The following is a 16,637-nucleotide window of genomic DNA, read 5'->3' on the forward strand; positions in this document are numbered from 1 at the left end:
CTAATAATTCTTTTTTATAGTATACTTAGTGATAAAAGGAAAAATCTATTTGCTCCAAGTGTCCAAAGAAAGATGAGATCGTTTGACCCCAATCAGTAACTGACAGGTGTCGTTCGAGCCCCATTCACGGATAACCAGAAAAGACGTGAGAGGTCATTATGCCCCTCATCCAATCTTAAAATCATTATGATCACTTGAAGGTAACAATCCTCAAGTCAAGTGTTGACACGACGTTTGGACCCCTCATCTTAAAGGTCTTTTTCTTCGCAATTTTTTGGGACAACTTTAGCAAAGTTTTCTTTTTAGGGTTCCGTACCCGGAGGGTTCCAGCGGGACTCTATTACTTAGCCTCCGCTGTCTGTCCGTCCGTCCGTCTGTCAGCGAGCTATATCTCGTGAACCGTAAAAGATAGTAGCTGAAATTTTCACAGAATGTGTATATCTATTGCAGCTCCTCCAACAAATAAACAAGATAAATATAGTTTTATATGCTCAAATCTTCTATAGATATAAAAGGAAAAGCTGACTGACTGACTGACTGACCGACTGACTAATAAAAGTTTCTACCTTTATTTATTTACTAGCTTATGCTCGCAACTTCGCCCCCGTGGACTACACAAATTTCAAACCCCTTAGGGGTTGAATTTTCAAAAATCCTTTCTTAGCGGATGCGTACGTCATAATCGTACGTCATAGGTCAGTCAGTCACCTTTTTCTTTTAGATAGATCGTGAACTTGTGCAAAATTATAGGATTTTTATATTTTTTTCGAGTTTTTTGTATATGCCATATCAATAATCATCAGTATTCTAAAATTGTAATTATAATTTTGCACTCTATCTGCGGCACTAGGTTGTGTCGGGTAATACTAACTGTTATTTACCCTCAATTTGGCAAAATAAAGAATTTATTTATTATTTATTTACTATTTATTTTTATTTTATTTTTATTTTTCATGTACCAAAATTGTAGTTACAAAGTAATAATAAATTAAGTTACATTGGAAATGCTTATCTCTAAACAGAGATTTCTTCTAGCTTCCCATTCATGGTTGTGAGTAGGGCGTATCAAGAAGTGGAATAGGTCTACGGTACTAGAATATAGAATAGAATCCTTCGTCACTACAATATGTATATACACAAAGATATATAAATAAATATAAATAAATAAATAAATAAATGTTTTATTTTCCAAATTGTGGGTATAACAAGTTAACAATGACACAACCGTCCCTTACACAATCGACTGTCACCGACAGTGTGCAAATATTTAGCTTGAATTTAATATTAACATAATTATACATTTATAATAGAAATCGAAAACTTTAGTCACTGAATTATACTCGTATATAATGTCAAACAGTACAATTTCAAATTACTCAGTCAAATTATACAATATTATAGATTATAGATTACGCAGTCAAATTATACAATATTATAGATTACTAGATTATAGATGTAACATTGAAATAGTTAGGTTAACTGGTTATTTTTAGTATGTTATTGTCATTAAGATATTCTATGGTATATATGTGTATGGTATCTAATAAACTACATAATTATCTTATAATAAATACCCAATTCAACTTATATACAATAATAATACTTATAATAAATACTATCACCTGTCTTCATTTTTGCCAGCGTTCTGGTTACACCCTGTGTGGCATGGCTCTTCCCTATAGGTTTTTAAAAATCCTGTGGGAACTCTTAAATTTCCGGGATAAAAAGTGGCCTATGTCCTTCCCCGGGTTGCAAGCTACCTCTGTACCAAATTTCGTCAAAATCGGTTGAACGGTTGAGCCGTGAAAAGCTAGCAGACAAACAGACATACAGACACACTTTCGCATTTATAATATTAGTATGGATTATATGGCTTGGCTCTTCCCATCACTGGTAAGTAATAAATAAAGAGGTTAGGGCTTAATTAAACAAAGTTAGGTGATAAAGGAGTCTTTATAAATGTTATATGAGCATATAAAGTGGTTAGGGGTTAGTTAGGGTAATGAAATAGGGTAATAAGGTAATAAACCTTTTTTAGGATTCCGTACCTCAAAAGCAAAAAGGAACCCTTATAGATCACTTCGTTGTTTGTCTGTCTGTCTGTCCGTATGTCGTGTCTGTCAAGAAAACCTATAGGATACTTCCCGTTGACCTAAAATCATAAAATTTGGTAGGTAGGTAGGGTTGCCAATTATACTGTTTTAAACAGTAATATACTGTTTTGCACTAAATTATACTTTTTATTGTTGAACAAAAATAAAGTATACAAAATATTGTTTTCAGCATCAAAATGCAAACACTACTACGTGTTATACTTAGACGCTCACACAAATTTGTTTTTATTTAGTCATAGGGCGCTCACTGCTCAGAGACTGAGCAACCACACTAAGTTTAAATACCTACTGGGGCCGATTCTCTTGTACACAATCTCTAAACTAAACTAAAATGACACTTCTAAATCTATTGCTATCCCTGTCGTATTGTTGCTTGCGGAAAGGGGTAGCACTAGATTTAGACCTGTTAATTTAGTTTAGTTTAGAGATTGTGTACAAGAGAATTAGCCTCAATGTTCAGTTTTCTAAAATACTGTTTCATATTCTTCATAGACCTGTAGGGCGATTGTCTAAAACCTGCATCAATCATTGTTACAATCTCAATTGTTCTGATTGGCTGAATTTGTGCGATTCTTGTTGCTACAATGCATTGTGGCCAATAGTGAGCGAGCATTAACCAATCAGAGATGATTGCATTCGTGACATTGTAGCTGTCAAACAACCGCGGTATGGCCACCGGGTTTTTATTTATTTTATTGGAAAACCGTAAAAAACGGCTAAGTGCTAGTCAGACTCACGCACCGAGGGTTCCGTACTCGAGTATTTTTTTTACATTTTGCACAATCAATCAAAGACAATTATCTTAATCGTGTAGAATTCGAGGTTAAAATATAATAGAATAGAATAAATTTTGATTCAAGTAAACTTTTAATCGTGTAGGAACCAAAAGGGTGTGGGTTTAATAAAAACTGTCATACCCTTCTATGTCACCCTTCTAAGTTAACCCGCGTCCATCTTAGACTGCATCATCACTTACCAAAGTCAAAGTCAAAAGTTCAAAATCAATATATATATATATATATATATATATATATATACTTATAATAAAAGGGTCAAAACAGGTCAAATTCTGTACATTGAAGATATTTTGAAAAATTTTATTCGAGGGCACTCTATAATCGATACTGAACCCAAAACTGTAATTTTTTTCATTTTTGTCTGTCTGTCTGTCTGTCTGTCTGTCTGTCTGTCTATCTGTCTGTATCACGGCCGCGCATCACGCTGAAACTACTGAATGGATTCCAATGAAACTTGGTACGATTTGAGGTCATACTATGAGGAAGAATATAGGATACTTTTTATCCCGAAATTCAGCATGGTTCCCGTAGGAGAGGGGACGAAAGTTAAAATGTATACTGAGTTGTAATTCATTAACGCGTAGTCCGATTTCATTCATTCTTTTTTTGTTAGAAAGGGGATATTTTAAAGATTGTTCCGTAAATATTTCAAGGTCATCGGTTTTTAACCGACTGTCAAAAAGGAGGTGGTTCTTTTTTCTACATCGATTTTTTCGAGGTTTCTGGACCGATTTGCAAAATTTTTTTTTTAAATCAACAAAAAAAGTTTACGTCGTGGTCACATAAAAAATTCTGGATTCAACTCCTTAATCCTGATGCTGCAGGGTTACTGCCTGTCTGGGTTATCAAGATTCAGGAAGTGTTCATAGTGAATTCATATTGTAGGTACCAAGCAACGACAACAATCCCGAAAAATCCAAGAGTTCCCGCGGGATTTTAAAAAACGTAAATCCACGCGGACGAAGTCGCAGGAATCAGCTAGTAGGTAATAAATTACCCTTTTCGATTGTCAGTTGTTGGATTTGTAAGATATAGTGGTGATAATTATTACGCAAACTTTAAACTAAAGCTAGCGAGGGTTCCAAACGCGCCCAGGTCTGAGAAGAGCCCACAAGGTGAGATTGCTGTCAAGGGCTAACTTGTATCTGAATTTTAAAAAAAGGCCGCCTTGTAAAAACCGCCTTACGAAAAACCCTAGAGCTCATTAAAACCACATTTATCATCAACGAAAACCCTTCATCTCGTAACATATTTATGGCTCGTAATAACGGAAATGACCGCATACATTTTTAACGCCACTACAAAAAGCCTGAGAACGGTGAAGCCTATTCGAATTGAAAATTTATGTTTGGATATTCGTTTTCAAGAGCAGTGATAGCCTAGTGGTTAATACGTTTACATCCTATTCGGAGGATCGGGGCCTTGATCCCGGGCACGCACCTGTAATTTTTCTGAGTGCGTTTTAAGTAATTAAATATCACATGCTTTAACTGTGAAGGAAAACATCATGCATCGAAGGAAACCTGAATGCCTGACTATTCTCCATAATGTTCTTAGGTGTGTGAAGTCTGCTAATCATGAATGGATCAAATATGTTACTCCTTTTTTTTCAGATCACACAAGCTGAAGTCATTCTGGCTGAGCATATCAGAAGAACCACTGCCAGTGCTGGACTTCCTCTCTGCTGCGCTTCTGTCGGCTGAATACGAACGAGCACTGGCGCGAGCGCTAGCCATGCCTGAATGCAGACTCATACCTTTCTTCGGTGCTTTTTTAAGAGAACTTAGGTAAAAAGCATAAATTAACACATTAAGATAAAAAAATTAAAGCATTAAAACTCCAAGAGCAAAAGGTTCGGATTACCACGCACTATTATTAGTGATAAGGGTCATCAATTCTACACTCGAAGTTCTGGACAACAAAATGACAGGTGTATGCGAAATCCTTTCATAATAGCGGTCTACGTCGCTAACCCGAAAGGGGTATAGCTGTTGTAGATACCGATACTCATATGAGTCTAGTTTTTCCGGTTGAGCATATCAGAAGAACCCCTGCCAGTGCTGGACTTCCTCTCTGCGGCGCTTCTCTCGGCTGAATACGAGCGAGCACTGGAACGAGCGCTAGCCATGCCTGAATGCAGACTCATACCTTTCTTTGGTGCTTTTTTAAGAGAACTTAGGTAAGAAGCATAAATTAAAACATTAAGATAAAAAAATTAAAGCATTAAAACTCCAAGAGCAAAAGGTTCGGATTACCACGCGCTATTATTAGTGATAAAGGTCATCAATTCTAAACTCGAAGTTCTGGACAACAAAGTGACAGGTGTATGCGAAATCCTTTCATAGTAGCTGGCTACGTCGCTAACCCGAAAGGGGTATAGCTGTTGTAGATACCTATACCCCTATGAGTAGTTTTTCTGGTTGGGCATATCCATTGGCAGTGCTGTACTTCCTCTCAGCGGTACTGCTCTCTAAAAAATAGTAAGTATTAAAAAAAATGAAAAATTTAAGAATCGACTGTTGGCGGTACGAAGTTCGCCGGGTCAGCTAGTGATGAATAATAATTATAATATGTATTTTAAAACTGAAAGGGTGTGGACGTAGGTACAATCTAAAATAATAAATAAAAAAGCTCACAAACACAATCAGTAATTTACGAGGGCTGAATATTTAGTTTTTTTTCAATTAGTAAAAACCTAAAAAAGGCTTAATTTGTTTTTTTACCATTTGAAATATCCGATATCTGCTCTGTTTAAAAAACATCACGCTCGATTTTATTTAATGGATTACATTTTTTTTATATATTTCTTTTGTATTTTAGGGTTCCGTACGTGAAAAGAAAAACCGGAACCCTTATAGGATCGCTTTGTTGTCTATCTGTCTGTCTGTCAAGAAACCTACACTTTCCGTTGACCTAGAATCATGAAATTTGACAGGTAGGTTTTATAGCAGACATTCGGGGAAAAATCTGAAAACCGTGAATTTGTGGTTACATCACACAAGAAAAAAACTGTGGTCATGAACTGATAATAATTAGTATTTTCAATTTTCAAAGTAAGATAACTATATCAAGTGGGGTATCATATGAAAGAGCTTTATCTGTGCATTCTAAAACAGATTTTTATGCATTTTTTTTAAATCTATAGATTTGCGCTTGGCTGCAATCAGAGTTCAGACCTTCAGACCTAGTGGCAAGTGATGATGCAGCCTAAGAAATAATACATGACGGCCATTTTGAAATTCGCCATCTTGGTTATTCATCATTTGTTGTTAGATATGGCAGAAATAGAAATACCTACAAACTCTGTGTTAATTTCAACTCTCTACCTATTACGGTTCGTGACATACAGCCCACTGACCGACAGACAGAATGGAGGCTTAGTATCTAATAGAGACGGAACCCTGTAACGGCTTGTTTAGTGGAAAGTAAAAAGTGAAATTCGCCATCTTGATTTTTTATTTGATGTTAAAACGGCAATAGAAAAACACTGAAAATTTCAACTGTCTAGCTATTGCAGTTCATAAGACATCCCGCTGACAGACAGACGGACCGAGAGCGGAGGCTGTAGGGTCTCATTGGGCATCCTTCAGGTACGGAACCCTAAAACGGCTCGTTAAGTGGAAAGTAAAACAATTTAAATGGAATTTGCCTCAAACGCGTGAGGAATTCGCGAAATTAGACCCGTAGCGCAACCTCGGAATATCTCGGAATACTTTGGAATACTTCGGAATACCTCGCTTGGACAAAAGAATCTCTGATATCCGATAAAGGTAGTTTGAGCTTTAGAATTTAGAGGGTTTTGAGTGCACAAGTTTCACATACATATTAAACTCCTAAACAAATATATAAAACATAAGCAAATAAACAACAAATTCCTAAAAGGCCGGCAACGCATCGGCGGTTCCTCTGGTGCTGCAAATGTTCATGGGCGGCGGTAATCACTTAACATCAGGTGACCCGCCTGCTTCCCTACTAAGGGGGTGAAATAGGGGTTTGAAATTTGTGTAGTCCACGCGGACGAAGCCGCGAGCATAAGCTAGTATAATATATATAAAAGGAAAAGGTGACTAACTGACTGACTGACTGATCTATGGCTCAAACTACTGTACCGATCGGGCTATGACGTAGGCGACCGCCAAGAAAGGATTTTTCAAAATCCAACCCCTGAAGGGGTAAAATAGGGGTTTGAAATTTGTATGAAAGTCTCTCAGTTTTGAAGTTAGAAACGTGAAATTGTGTATTTACACAAATTTTTAGAAATATAGAAAACGTGTAGGTACATCCATGGTTTTTGAATAAATTTGCCCCTAAGTAGAAAAATAAGGGGTTTGAAATTTGTGTAGTCCACTCGGACGAAGTCGCGGCTAGTTCGATAATATTTTTTTCAAAATTTAATAAAGTTTATCGTAAAATAGTACGTAACACGTGAGTCTAAGAGTCTAAGAGACACTTCACCCTCTGAAATATGGGCCAAGATCAGAGGGTTGGGGTATAGTAGTAGGGGGTGGCGGGAGGGTTGGGGGCCTTGGCCGAGATTCCCCGTGAAGGTTGTCTTCTTGCGCACTTGTTACATTTACCCCTTTTCAAAAAGCTTTCGTGTCTCTCGGGTTTAAAGTTATGCAAAAAATAATTTCTTTAAAATTCTTATTTTTCTTAAAGTATACAAATGGTTTTTTTAACTAGCTTATGCTCGCGACTTTGCTCGCGTGGACTACACACCTAAACCCCTATTTCACCCCTTTAGGGATTGAATTTTCAAAAATCATTTTTTAGCGGATGCCTACGTCATAATAGCTATCAGCATGCCAAACAGCCCGATCCGTCCATTAGTTTGAGCTGTGCGTTGAGCGTCAGTCAGCTTTTCTTTTTATATAGAAGACTAGCTGATGCCATTCACTTAGGTTTCGTTATCATGATCAACCCATCGTCGGCCCAGTACTGAGCACGGGTCTCCTCTTAGAACGAGACAGCTTTATACCATAGTCTGCCCCGCGGGAACAGTGTGGATTGGTAGACTTCACACACCTTTGAGAACATTATGGAGAACTCTCAGGCATGCAGGTTTCCTCACGATGTTTTCCTTCACCGCTAAAGCAGAGCGCACATAACTCTGAAAAGCTAGAGGTGTGTGCCCTGGATCGGAACCCCCGACGTCCCTAATAGAAGGCCGACGTCTTTACGATCTTTACCTGTTGACGATCTCCCTGGCGCCATAGTAAGCTCTGTGGTCTTATTAGTGGGAGGCCCCGGGTTCGATTCTCGGCAGAGGTTTGGAATTTTATAATTTCTAAATTTCTGGTCTGGTCTTGTGGGAGGCTTCGGCCGTAGCTAGTTACCACCCTACCGGCAAAGCCCTGCCGCCAAGCGATTAGCGTCTGATACCGTGTACACACCAAAGAAATATGGGTTTAATAAAAACTGCCATACCCCTTCCAGGTTAGCCCGCTTCCATCTTAGACTGCATCATCACTTACCACCAGGTGAGATTGCAGTCAAGGGCTAACTTGTATCTGAATAAAAAAAACAATACTCTGGCTCATTAGTCAACGGCTTAATGTAAAAAGTGTAATGTATGAGTAAAGATAGACCCGGGCTCACTTATATAAGTACTTGAGATGATCATACCACCTTTATAAAAATAGTAGCTGATGCCCGCGACTTTGTCCGCGTGGATTTAGGTCTTTAACAATCCCATGAGAACTTTTTGATATTCCACGATAAAAAGTAACTCGTGTCACTCTTCAGATCTTCTGAAATGAAATTAAATGATGATGTAGCCATGCAAAAATCATATTATTATTTTATATTATTATTATTTATTATTATTACATTACAAACAATATACACTAACAGTCTTAACCAAAGCGTGTACATGCAAAGTTATTACAGCTAATTAGTAATCACATTCTAAAAAAATCACTTAACACACAAAAGTACTTAACTATATTATAATCTATTTAAATAGAAAAAAATTGCTTTTGTGAAAGCTGTATCTTTTTGATAAAAAACGTCGTATCGTCATATATCAACACGTAGCTCCATTGCGACGTGATTAAAGGACAAACCAATAAACCAAGAAACAAACACACTTTCGCATTTATAATACGAGTAGTGGTAGTATATGTATGGATAGATATTAAGAATATAACAATGTAGGTACGCGACTTCGTACGCGTCGATTTAGAATTTTAAAATTCCATGGGAACTCTTTGATTTTCCGGGATAAAGAGTAGCCTATGTCACTCTCTAGGTCTTTAACTATACCCATGCAAAAATCACGTCGATCCATTGCTCTGTTGCGACTTGATTGAAGGACAAACCAACAAACAAACTGTAGCAGAGACAACTAATAGCTAAGAGACGAATTTTCAAAGTCATACTTTTTATATCTGACAAGTGTCAATGTCATTCACTTTACCACTGGTGAAATCCGTGTACGCTAAGCTCCCTTGATGTAATCTATACATATAAAAGGAAAAGGTGACTGACTGACTGACTGAATGAATGACTGACTGACTGACTGATCTATCAACGCACATCGCAAACTACTGGGCGGATCGGGTTGAATCGGGCCGTCTATGTCACTCTCCAGGTCTTTAACTATACCCATACAAAAAATCACCTCGATCCGTTGCTCTGTTGCGACGTTGCGGAAGGACAAACCAACAAACCAATAAACAAACACACTTTACTGATTTTTATACGGGTGGTATTAGCACCTCTGTGTAGATATTAATCATCCCGCATGCCCGCTCGAGTGGGCACATGTGCATGTTATTCTTTAATCACCACCGGTTTGCCAACATCCCTCCACCACAGGGGTGAATTAACCCTTACCCCTAACCCCTTTGTGCCCCTTTTTAATAGCTCCATACATCTAAACATATAAAAGGAGAAGGTGACTGACTGACTGACTGAACTATCAACGCAGAGCTCAACTTACTGGACGACTAAGACAGGGTTTTTGAAAATTCAACCCCTAAGGGGGTGAAATAGGGGTTTGACATTTGTATAGTCCATGCGGACGAAGTTGCGGGCATGGCAAGGAAGCTGTGAAAGCCTCCTTGGTTAGGACGTTCGCCTTCTAATCGGAGGTCGGGGGTTCGATCCCGGGCACGCACCTCTAACTTTTCCGAGTTATGTGCGTTTTAAGTAAATAAATATCACTTGATTTAACGGTGAAGGAAAACATCGTGAGGAAATCTGCATGCCTGAGAGTTCTTCATAATGTTCTCAAAGGTGTGTGAAGTCTACCAATCCGCGCGTGGTAGACTTTGGCCAAACCCCTCTCTCTCTGAGAGGAGACCCGCGCTCTGTAGTGAGCCGGTGATGGGTTGATCATGATGATGATGATGATGACTTTTGACATGACAGTTGGTCCATAGAGTTAAAATGGCGCGTGAGGAGTCATTTCGTATGGACCATCATCATAAATCATCTTGCTACGTGCCGATAAGTTATTAGCGGTGGGGGGAAGGGGGAATTAATTAACTAAGCACGATATTTGACGTCAATAACAAACGGTGGTTGTTCAATGATTAATGGACGGTCAGATTACATCGTTGAGATATTATAGGGGCTTCCGCCATATTGCCCTGTGGTTATTGAATACTGGCTCTTTCCCACGACTTTGTCCGCGTGATAAAAGGAAAAGGTGACTGACTGACTGACTGACTGATCTATGAAATGAAATGAAATAATTTATTTGTGTGAATATGGGAAGACAAGGTGTTTACAATAGAGAGTTGCCAACATATCCAGTCAGGAAACCCTGACGTACAAATGTTTTGATAAAGTAGGCAGTACATCAGATAAGAATATCATATTGTGTCAAAGATATAAATGTCAGTCAATAATATTAATAACTTAATCAAATTCATTCTAATTCTTGTGCTTAAATTCTAAAAACTCACCAACAGAATAAAATACATTTTGCGACAGCCACTTTTTTAATGCATTTTTGCATTTGTTTACTGGTAGTGCAGTTACAGATGTAGGAATTGCATTATAGACTTTTACACACATGGCACTACAATTCTTTAAATACGTGGCTGTCCTGGGCGTCTTGTTTAACATCAGCCTTTCCCTATTTCTAGTTCCGCGCGGAAATACCTCCCTTGCAGTCAATATCAACGCACAGCTCAAACCATTGTACGGATCAGGCTGAAATTTTGCATGCAGATAGCTCTATTATGACGTAGGCATCCGCTAAGAAAGGATTTCTGAAAATTCAACCCCTAAAGAAGTAAAATAGGGGTTTGAAATTTGTCTAGTCCACGCGAATGAAGTCGCGAGCATAAGCTAGTATATTATAACTAGCTTATGCTCGCGACTTCGTCCGCGTGGACTATACAAATTTCAAACCCCTATTTCACCCCCTTAGGGGTTAGATTGCATCTTATATATGCTTACCACCAGGTGAGATTGCAGTCTAGGGCTAACTTGTATCTGAATAAAAAAATAAAAAAGTTTTTTTTTTTTCAGGGAAATCCTCGCCGCCACCCCTCCCTTGACGAGTCACTCGGTGGCTGCCACGCCGACACACAGGAGGGACTTCAAGAGAGACTCCGACAGGTTTGATTCATTTTTATGGTTCCTTATCTCAATATTATACATATTATACAGTCGCAGACTATGTAAACGATAAAAAAGCTTGGATTTGACTCGCTCCAGCAATGCACGGGGCTGCAATGGCTTGTATAGTACGGTATAATAACATTGTAAATTGAAAAATTAAAAAGAGCAACCGCCGAGTTTCTTGCTGGTTCTTCTCGGTAGGAACGGCATTCCGAACCAGTGGTAAATTAAAACTACCTGACTATTCATAAGCACTTTTAAAAAGTTTACATGAATAAAAAAACATTCTATTCTATTCTATTCTATTCAAAATTAAAACCGGCTCAGTGCGTGGCGGGCCACGTGCAGTGTAGGGTTCCGTAGTCACAATTAACCTCGAAAAACAGATAACTCCTTAACCTGTGAACCCTACTTAGCCATGATAGATTTCCTTTAAAATTGATTATATATACTACTGCTGTGAATTTTTTCACGTTCCTATATACTACCACTAGCTTATGCTCGCGACTTCGTCCGCGTGGACTACACAAATTTCAAACCCCTATTTCACCCCCTTAGGGATTGAATTTACAAAAATCCTTTCTTAGCGGATGCCTACGTCATAATAGCTATCTGCAAGCCAAATTTCAGCCCGATCCGTCCAGTAGTTTGAGCTGTGCGTTGATAGATCAGTCAGTCACTCAGTCAGTCACCTTTTCCTTTTATATATTTAGATTTGGCTAATAGAGGGGGGGGGGGGGGGAGAGAGGGGAGGGACGACGACACTTGAATCTAATAAAAATTACCTAGCACTTTAAAACATCATATTTTACAAACGGATCTAGAAATCGACAAATGATGTTCCCAAACCCGCAGTATTTTTAAAAGACCTATTCAACGATACCCCACACTATGGGGTAGTATACATAATGTTGATGGTTACTCCACAGATCTTCAATAAAAAGAGATACGAGAAGAGAGAGTGGGAAGAGGATAGACCAAAACACATCCAGCCCCTTCCGAGAGAGCAGCAAGCGCGACCCCCGGTACAGCGAGCCTAGTAGACAAGTGGTGAGTCATTAATTAGTACTGTAAAGGTGACTGACTGACTGACTGATCTATCAACGCACAGCTCAAACTACTGGACGGATCGGGCTGGGCATGCAGATAGCTATAATAACGTAGGCATTCGCTAAGAATGGATTTTTGAAAATTCAACCCCTAAGGGGGTGCAATAGGGGTTTAAAATTTGTCTAGTCCACGCGGACGAAGTCGCGAGCATAAGCTAGTCTAGTAATAAAATGAAGTGTTTTTAAGGGTTCCGTACCTCAAAAGGAAAAACGGAATCCTTATAGGATCACTTTGTTGTCTGTCTGTCGGTCTGTCAAGAAACCTACAGGGTAGTTCCCGTTAACCGAGAATCATGAAATTTGGTAGGTAGGTAGCTCTTATAGCAGACATTCGGGGAAAAAGCTGAAAACCGTGAATTTGTGGTTACATCAAATAAAAAAAAATTAAATTGTGGTCATAAACTAATAATTAGTATTTTCAATTTTCGAAGTAAGATAACTATATCAAGTGGGGTATCATATGAAAGGGCTTCACTTGTGCATTCTAAAACAGATTTTTATTTATTTTTATGCATCATAGTTTTTGAATTATTGTGCAAAATGTCGAAAAAATACGACTGTAGTACGGAACCCTCGTTGCGCGAGCCTGACGCACTTGGCTGGTTTTTCAATGCAATATTCGGTTGAAGGCCATCAGTTTACATAATATTGTTTTTTGAAATAATTACGTTTAGTAATTCAGAAGTTATAAGGCTGTGACAGACGGACGGATGGACAGACGGACAAGTGCAATTTCACTTCACTCGTCAACAAACTGGCCTACCAGTTTGGCGAGAGTCAGGAAATGTAAATATTCTGTAGGTAGGTATTTAATTTGATTAGAAATATATTTTAAAACAAAACTCGTAGACAGTGTGAAGTCTATAGAGCGCACTCTGACTTAGAGTTAAGTCAGAGTTAAAACGAGACAGATGCATACCTCTCACATAAATCTGTCTCGTTTTAACGCAATCTTAAGTCTGAGCAAAGTCAAAGTGCGCTCTATAGTTCTCAGCGTAAGAGACCTCGCTTCGCTGTGTCAACTAAATTATAATACCAAAACTATTTCTTCCACAGTACATAGCATCGTTCGACGAGGAAGGCGAGCAGTTCCGCCGGGTGGGCCCCGAGGGTCTGGTGAACCTGGAGAAGGTGTACCGCACGCAGGCGGTGATGGACCACATCGCCAGCTTCCACCAGCACCGGTACAGCCTCGCCAGGACCACGGCGCCGCTGTTCGGAGACTATTTGAGGTGGTCATCTTACCAACACGTCATCATGGTCAACCGATAGACTTCCACATCTAGACATATTATATTTCTTGTAGGGAGCTATGATAGCCTAGTAGTTACGACGTCCGCCTTCTAATCGGAGGTCGGGGGTTCGATCCCGGGCACGCACTTCTAACTTTTCTGAGTTAAGTGCGTTTTAAGTAATTAAATATCACTGCTTTAACGGTAAAGGATAACATTGTGAGAAAACCTGCATGCCTGAGAGTTCTCCATAATGTTCTCAAAGGTGTGTGAAGTCTACCAATCCGCACATGGCCACCGTGGTAGACGATGGCCAAAACCTTCTCACTCTGAGAGGAGACCCGTGCTCTGCACTCTGCAGTGAGCCGGCGATGAGTTGATCATGATGATGAGGGACTTCCACACGTCACGGTGTTGCGCCGCCCTCATCCAGCGGCTCCCTTAAGGTCTTCAACCTAACGGGATCACTACCCAAAAAAAAAACTTAGAAAAGTAGGTACACACTAATTCACTGACCAATATACCATAAATGCCATCAGAGAATTATAGCAATGACCATCTCATCTCGCACTTCCGTCATCAGAATCGCTTAATGGTATCATAATCATCCATTATTGTCAAAAGCTTAAACCGTACCTGTTTGTAAAATTTGAATCCTGATTTTTTGATGACTAAGTTAACCTTTGATTGCGATCCTACCTGGTGCTAAGTGAGTGCTAAGATAGAATGGCTAACTTAAATAAAATCTCCCAAAACTTATATGCCCCATATCTTTCCAGAACAGCCATAGCATCATGCGAAAACCCCGTCTTCGTTCAGCCGCAACAGAAGACCAATGGAGCTGACTTCGAGAATGAGGCCTTATACGAGCTGGAGGGTGGAGGGTACTGCCCCGTTCAGCCTCTACCTCACGACCATGGCGTCACCATGTTCCCTCTCGCACCGCAAAATGGAGAGAGGATGGACAGGCATATCTTACAGGTAATTCCTTATCATCAGTTTATTTGCTTCCACTGTTGGACGAAGGCCCATAGCCGCTCCTCATCTGCCCATTCTCAGCCACCACCTGTATGATGTATGGGATGATAATCCCAGAGATCAGAAAATTGAAAGGGATGTAAATGACTTTTCTGCTGCTCGACTAATCGCAATTAGAGCAGACCACCAAGTAAGGTGAAGGCCTAGGTCAAGGTAAGCATAATATGGGACCTCCAGCGAGATAGATGATGCCTTAAAAGGAACTATCGCGTATCCTGATAGACCAATGTGAAGGCCTGAAGAGTTGGGAAAGCTTGTAGATAAGAATGGTATATCATGAGCAGGTCTGTATCCAGAAAGAACTATACCTGACCAGAACAATGGAACTGATTTCAAGAATGAGGCCTTATACCAGCTGGAGGGTGGAGGGTGCTATCCCGTTCAGCCTCTACCTCACGACCATAGCGTCACCATGTTCCCTTCAGAGAGGAAGGGCAGGCATATCTTACAGGTATGTACCTCATTATCAGTATAATATATTATTTGCGTCTACTTCTGAATTTAATCAAGAGCCACCGCAATGCCTCGTCCGCTTACCTTCCGTTCGACTCGAATTAAGCTTGACAGTTCATGGTCTCAACAATTGGTCTAAAAGTCAAACCTTATGAGTATTTACTTTCTTCCTATCCAAGAAAAGAAAAAACTTCAAAAGAGAGAAGGGTGGTTTTCAACCATTTTGTTATTTCACAGATAATGCACCACGGCACATCCTGCGTAGTTGGGGAGGCGGAATGGGGAGGCTCGTTCGCGCACCTCAGGCTAGAGAGGTCATGCGCACTCCTCACATGGAGCAGAACGACGCATCGACCGCACGCGTATCATGGTAAGTCTTTCTTTTTTCTTATTCACTTACCATAAGGGAGATGCCTTGTGGTAAGAAAGACGTTGGCCTCCTATTCGAGAGGTCGCGGGTTCGATCCCGAGTACGCACCTCTAACTTTTCGGTGCTAATGTGCGTTTTAATTATTTAAATATCACTTGATTTAACGGTGAAGGAAATTCTTGAGAAAGCCTGCATGCCTGAGAATTTTCCATAATGTTTCAAAGGTGTGTGAAGTATTCCAAAGCGCACAGGGCCAACGTGGTGGACTATGGCCAGACTCTTCTCCTTCGGAGGGTAATGTCAATTCAAACAAAAACATAATATAAATAATATCATTTTTAAGTATTATAAACCCAATCGTCTTTTTCAGGTGAAACCCCATCAGAAAATGTACAGCAACCTGAAATTAGTTTATCATATAACCCTGAAGAAGTCATACCCCTCAAATATTCAGGGAATTTGGTGCACGAAAATGAAGCCGGTGTGGTTGGGGATGAAGGGTAAGCCCAAGCAAAATTTGAATCTTATAGATCTACACTGTAAGGAAAGTTTTAATTTTGGGATTTGATCAAAGTTTGATATAAGTAAGTTTTGTTTCATATCTCAGTACTGTACCATGTGAAAACAGTATGATGCTAAGATATTATAAATGCTTAATGTTTATTTGTTCTTCAATCACGCCGAAACAGATAACTGACCGTCGTAATTTTTTGCAAAAGACCTGGAAAGTGACGTTAGCTAATAATTATTCAATGACTTTCAAAGAGTATCCACGGGATTTTTAAAAAGAATTTATTTGCGTGGACGAAATCGCGATCGTCATCTATTTGGAAGAGTAAAATTATCATTTTTCTTAAAAATAAGTATATAATATCACGAATATTTGTAGTACATATTGTCAGTAATTTTTGCTACAATAAAGATATTATTTATTGTAGCAAAAATTA

General features: G+C 39.3%; 1 protein-coding gene across 4 annotated transcripts in view; it reads left to right on the forward strand.

Annotated features, from left to right (window-relative positions):
- Positions 1 to 16,637, forward strand: part of LOC117994273 (1-phosphatidylinositol 4,5-bisphosphate phosphodiesterase epsilon-1-like) — a 166,419-nt gene that overhangs the window by 106,350 nt on the left and 43,432 nt on the right. For 3 of the 4 annotated variants that reach the window (XM_069507641.1, XM_069507642.1, XM_069507643.1), the window contains 7 exons: positions 4,525 to 4,698; positions 11,396 to 11,485; positions 12,418 to 12,538; positions 13,654 to 13,829; positions 14,609 to 14,810; positions 15,558 to 15,690; positions 16,061 to 16,190. In XM_069507641.1, the coding sequence (XP_069363742.1) occupies positions 4,525 to 4,698; positions 11,396 to 11,485; positions 12,418 to 12,538; positions 13,654 to 13,829; positions 14,609 to 14,810; positions 15,558 to 15,690; positions 16,061 to 16,190 (1,026 nt within the window). Of the gene's footprint in view, positions 1 to 4,524; positions 4,699 to 4,968; positions 5,091 to 11,395; positions 11,486 to 12,417; positions 12,539 to 13,653; positions 13,830 to 14,608; positions 14,811 to 15,557; positions 15,691 to 16,060; positions 16,191 to 16,637 lie in introns of those variants that run through there. The other variant, XM_069507644.1, reaches the window with a different exon arrangement.

The sequence above is a fragment of the Maniola hyperantus genome, chromosome 26 (genome assembly GCF_902806685.2).
Source record: "Maniola hyperantus chromosome 26, iAphHyp1.2, whole genome shotgun sequence".
Lineage (NCBI taxonomy): Eukaryota > Metazoa > Arthropoda > Insecta > Lepidoptera > Nymphalidae > Maniola > Maniola hyperantus.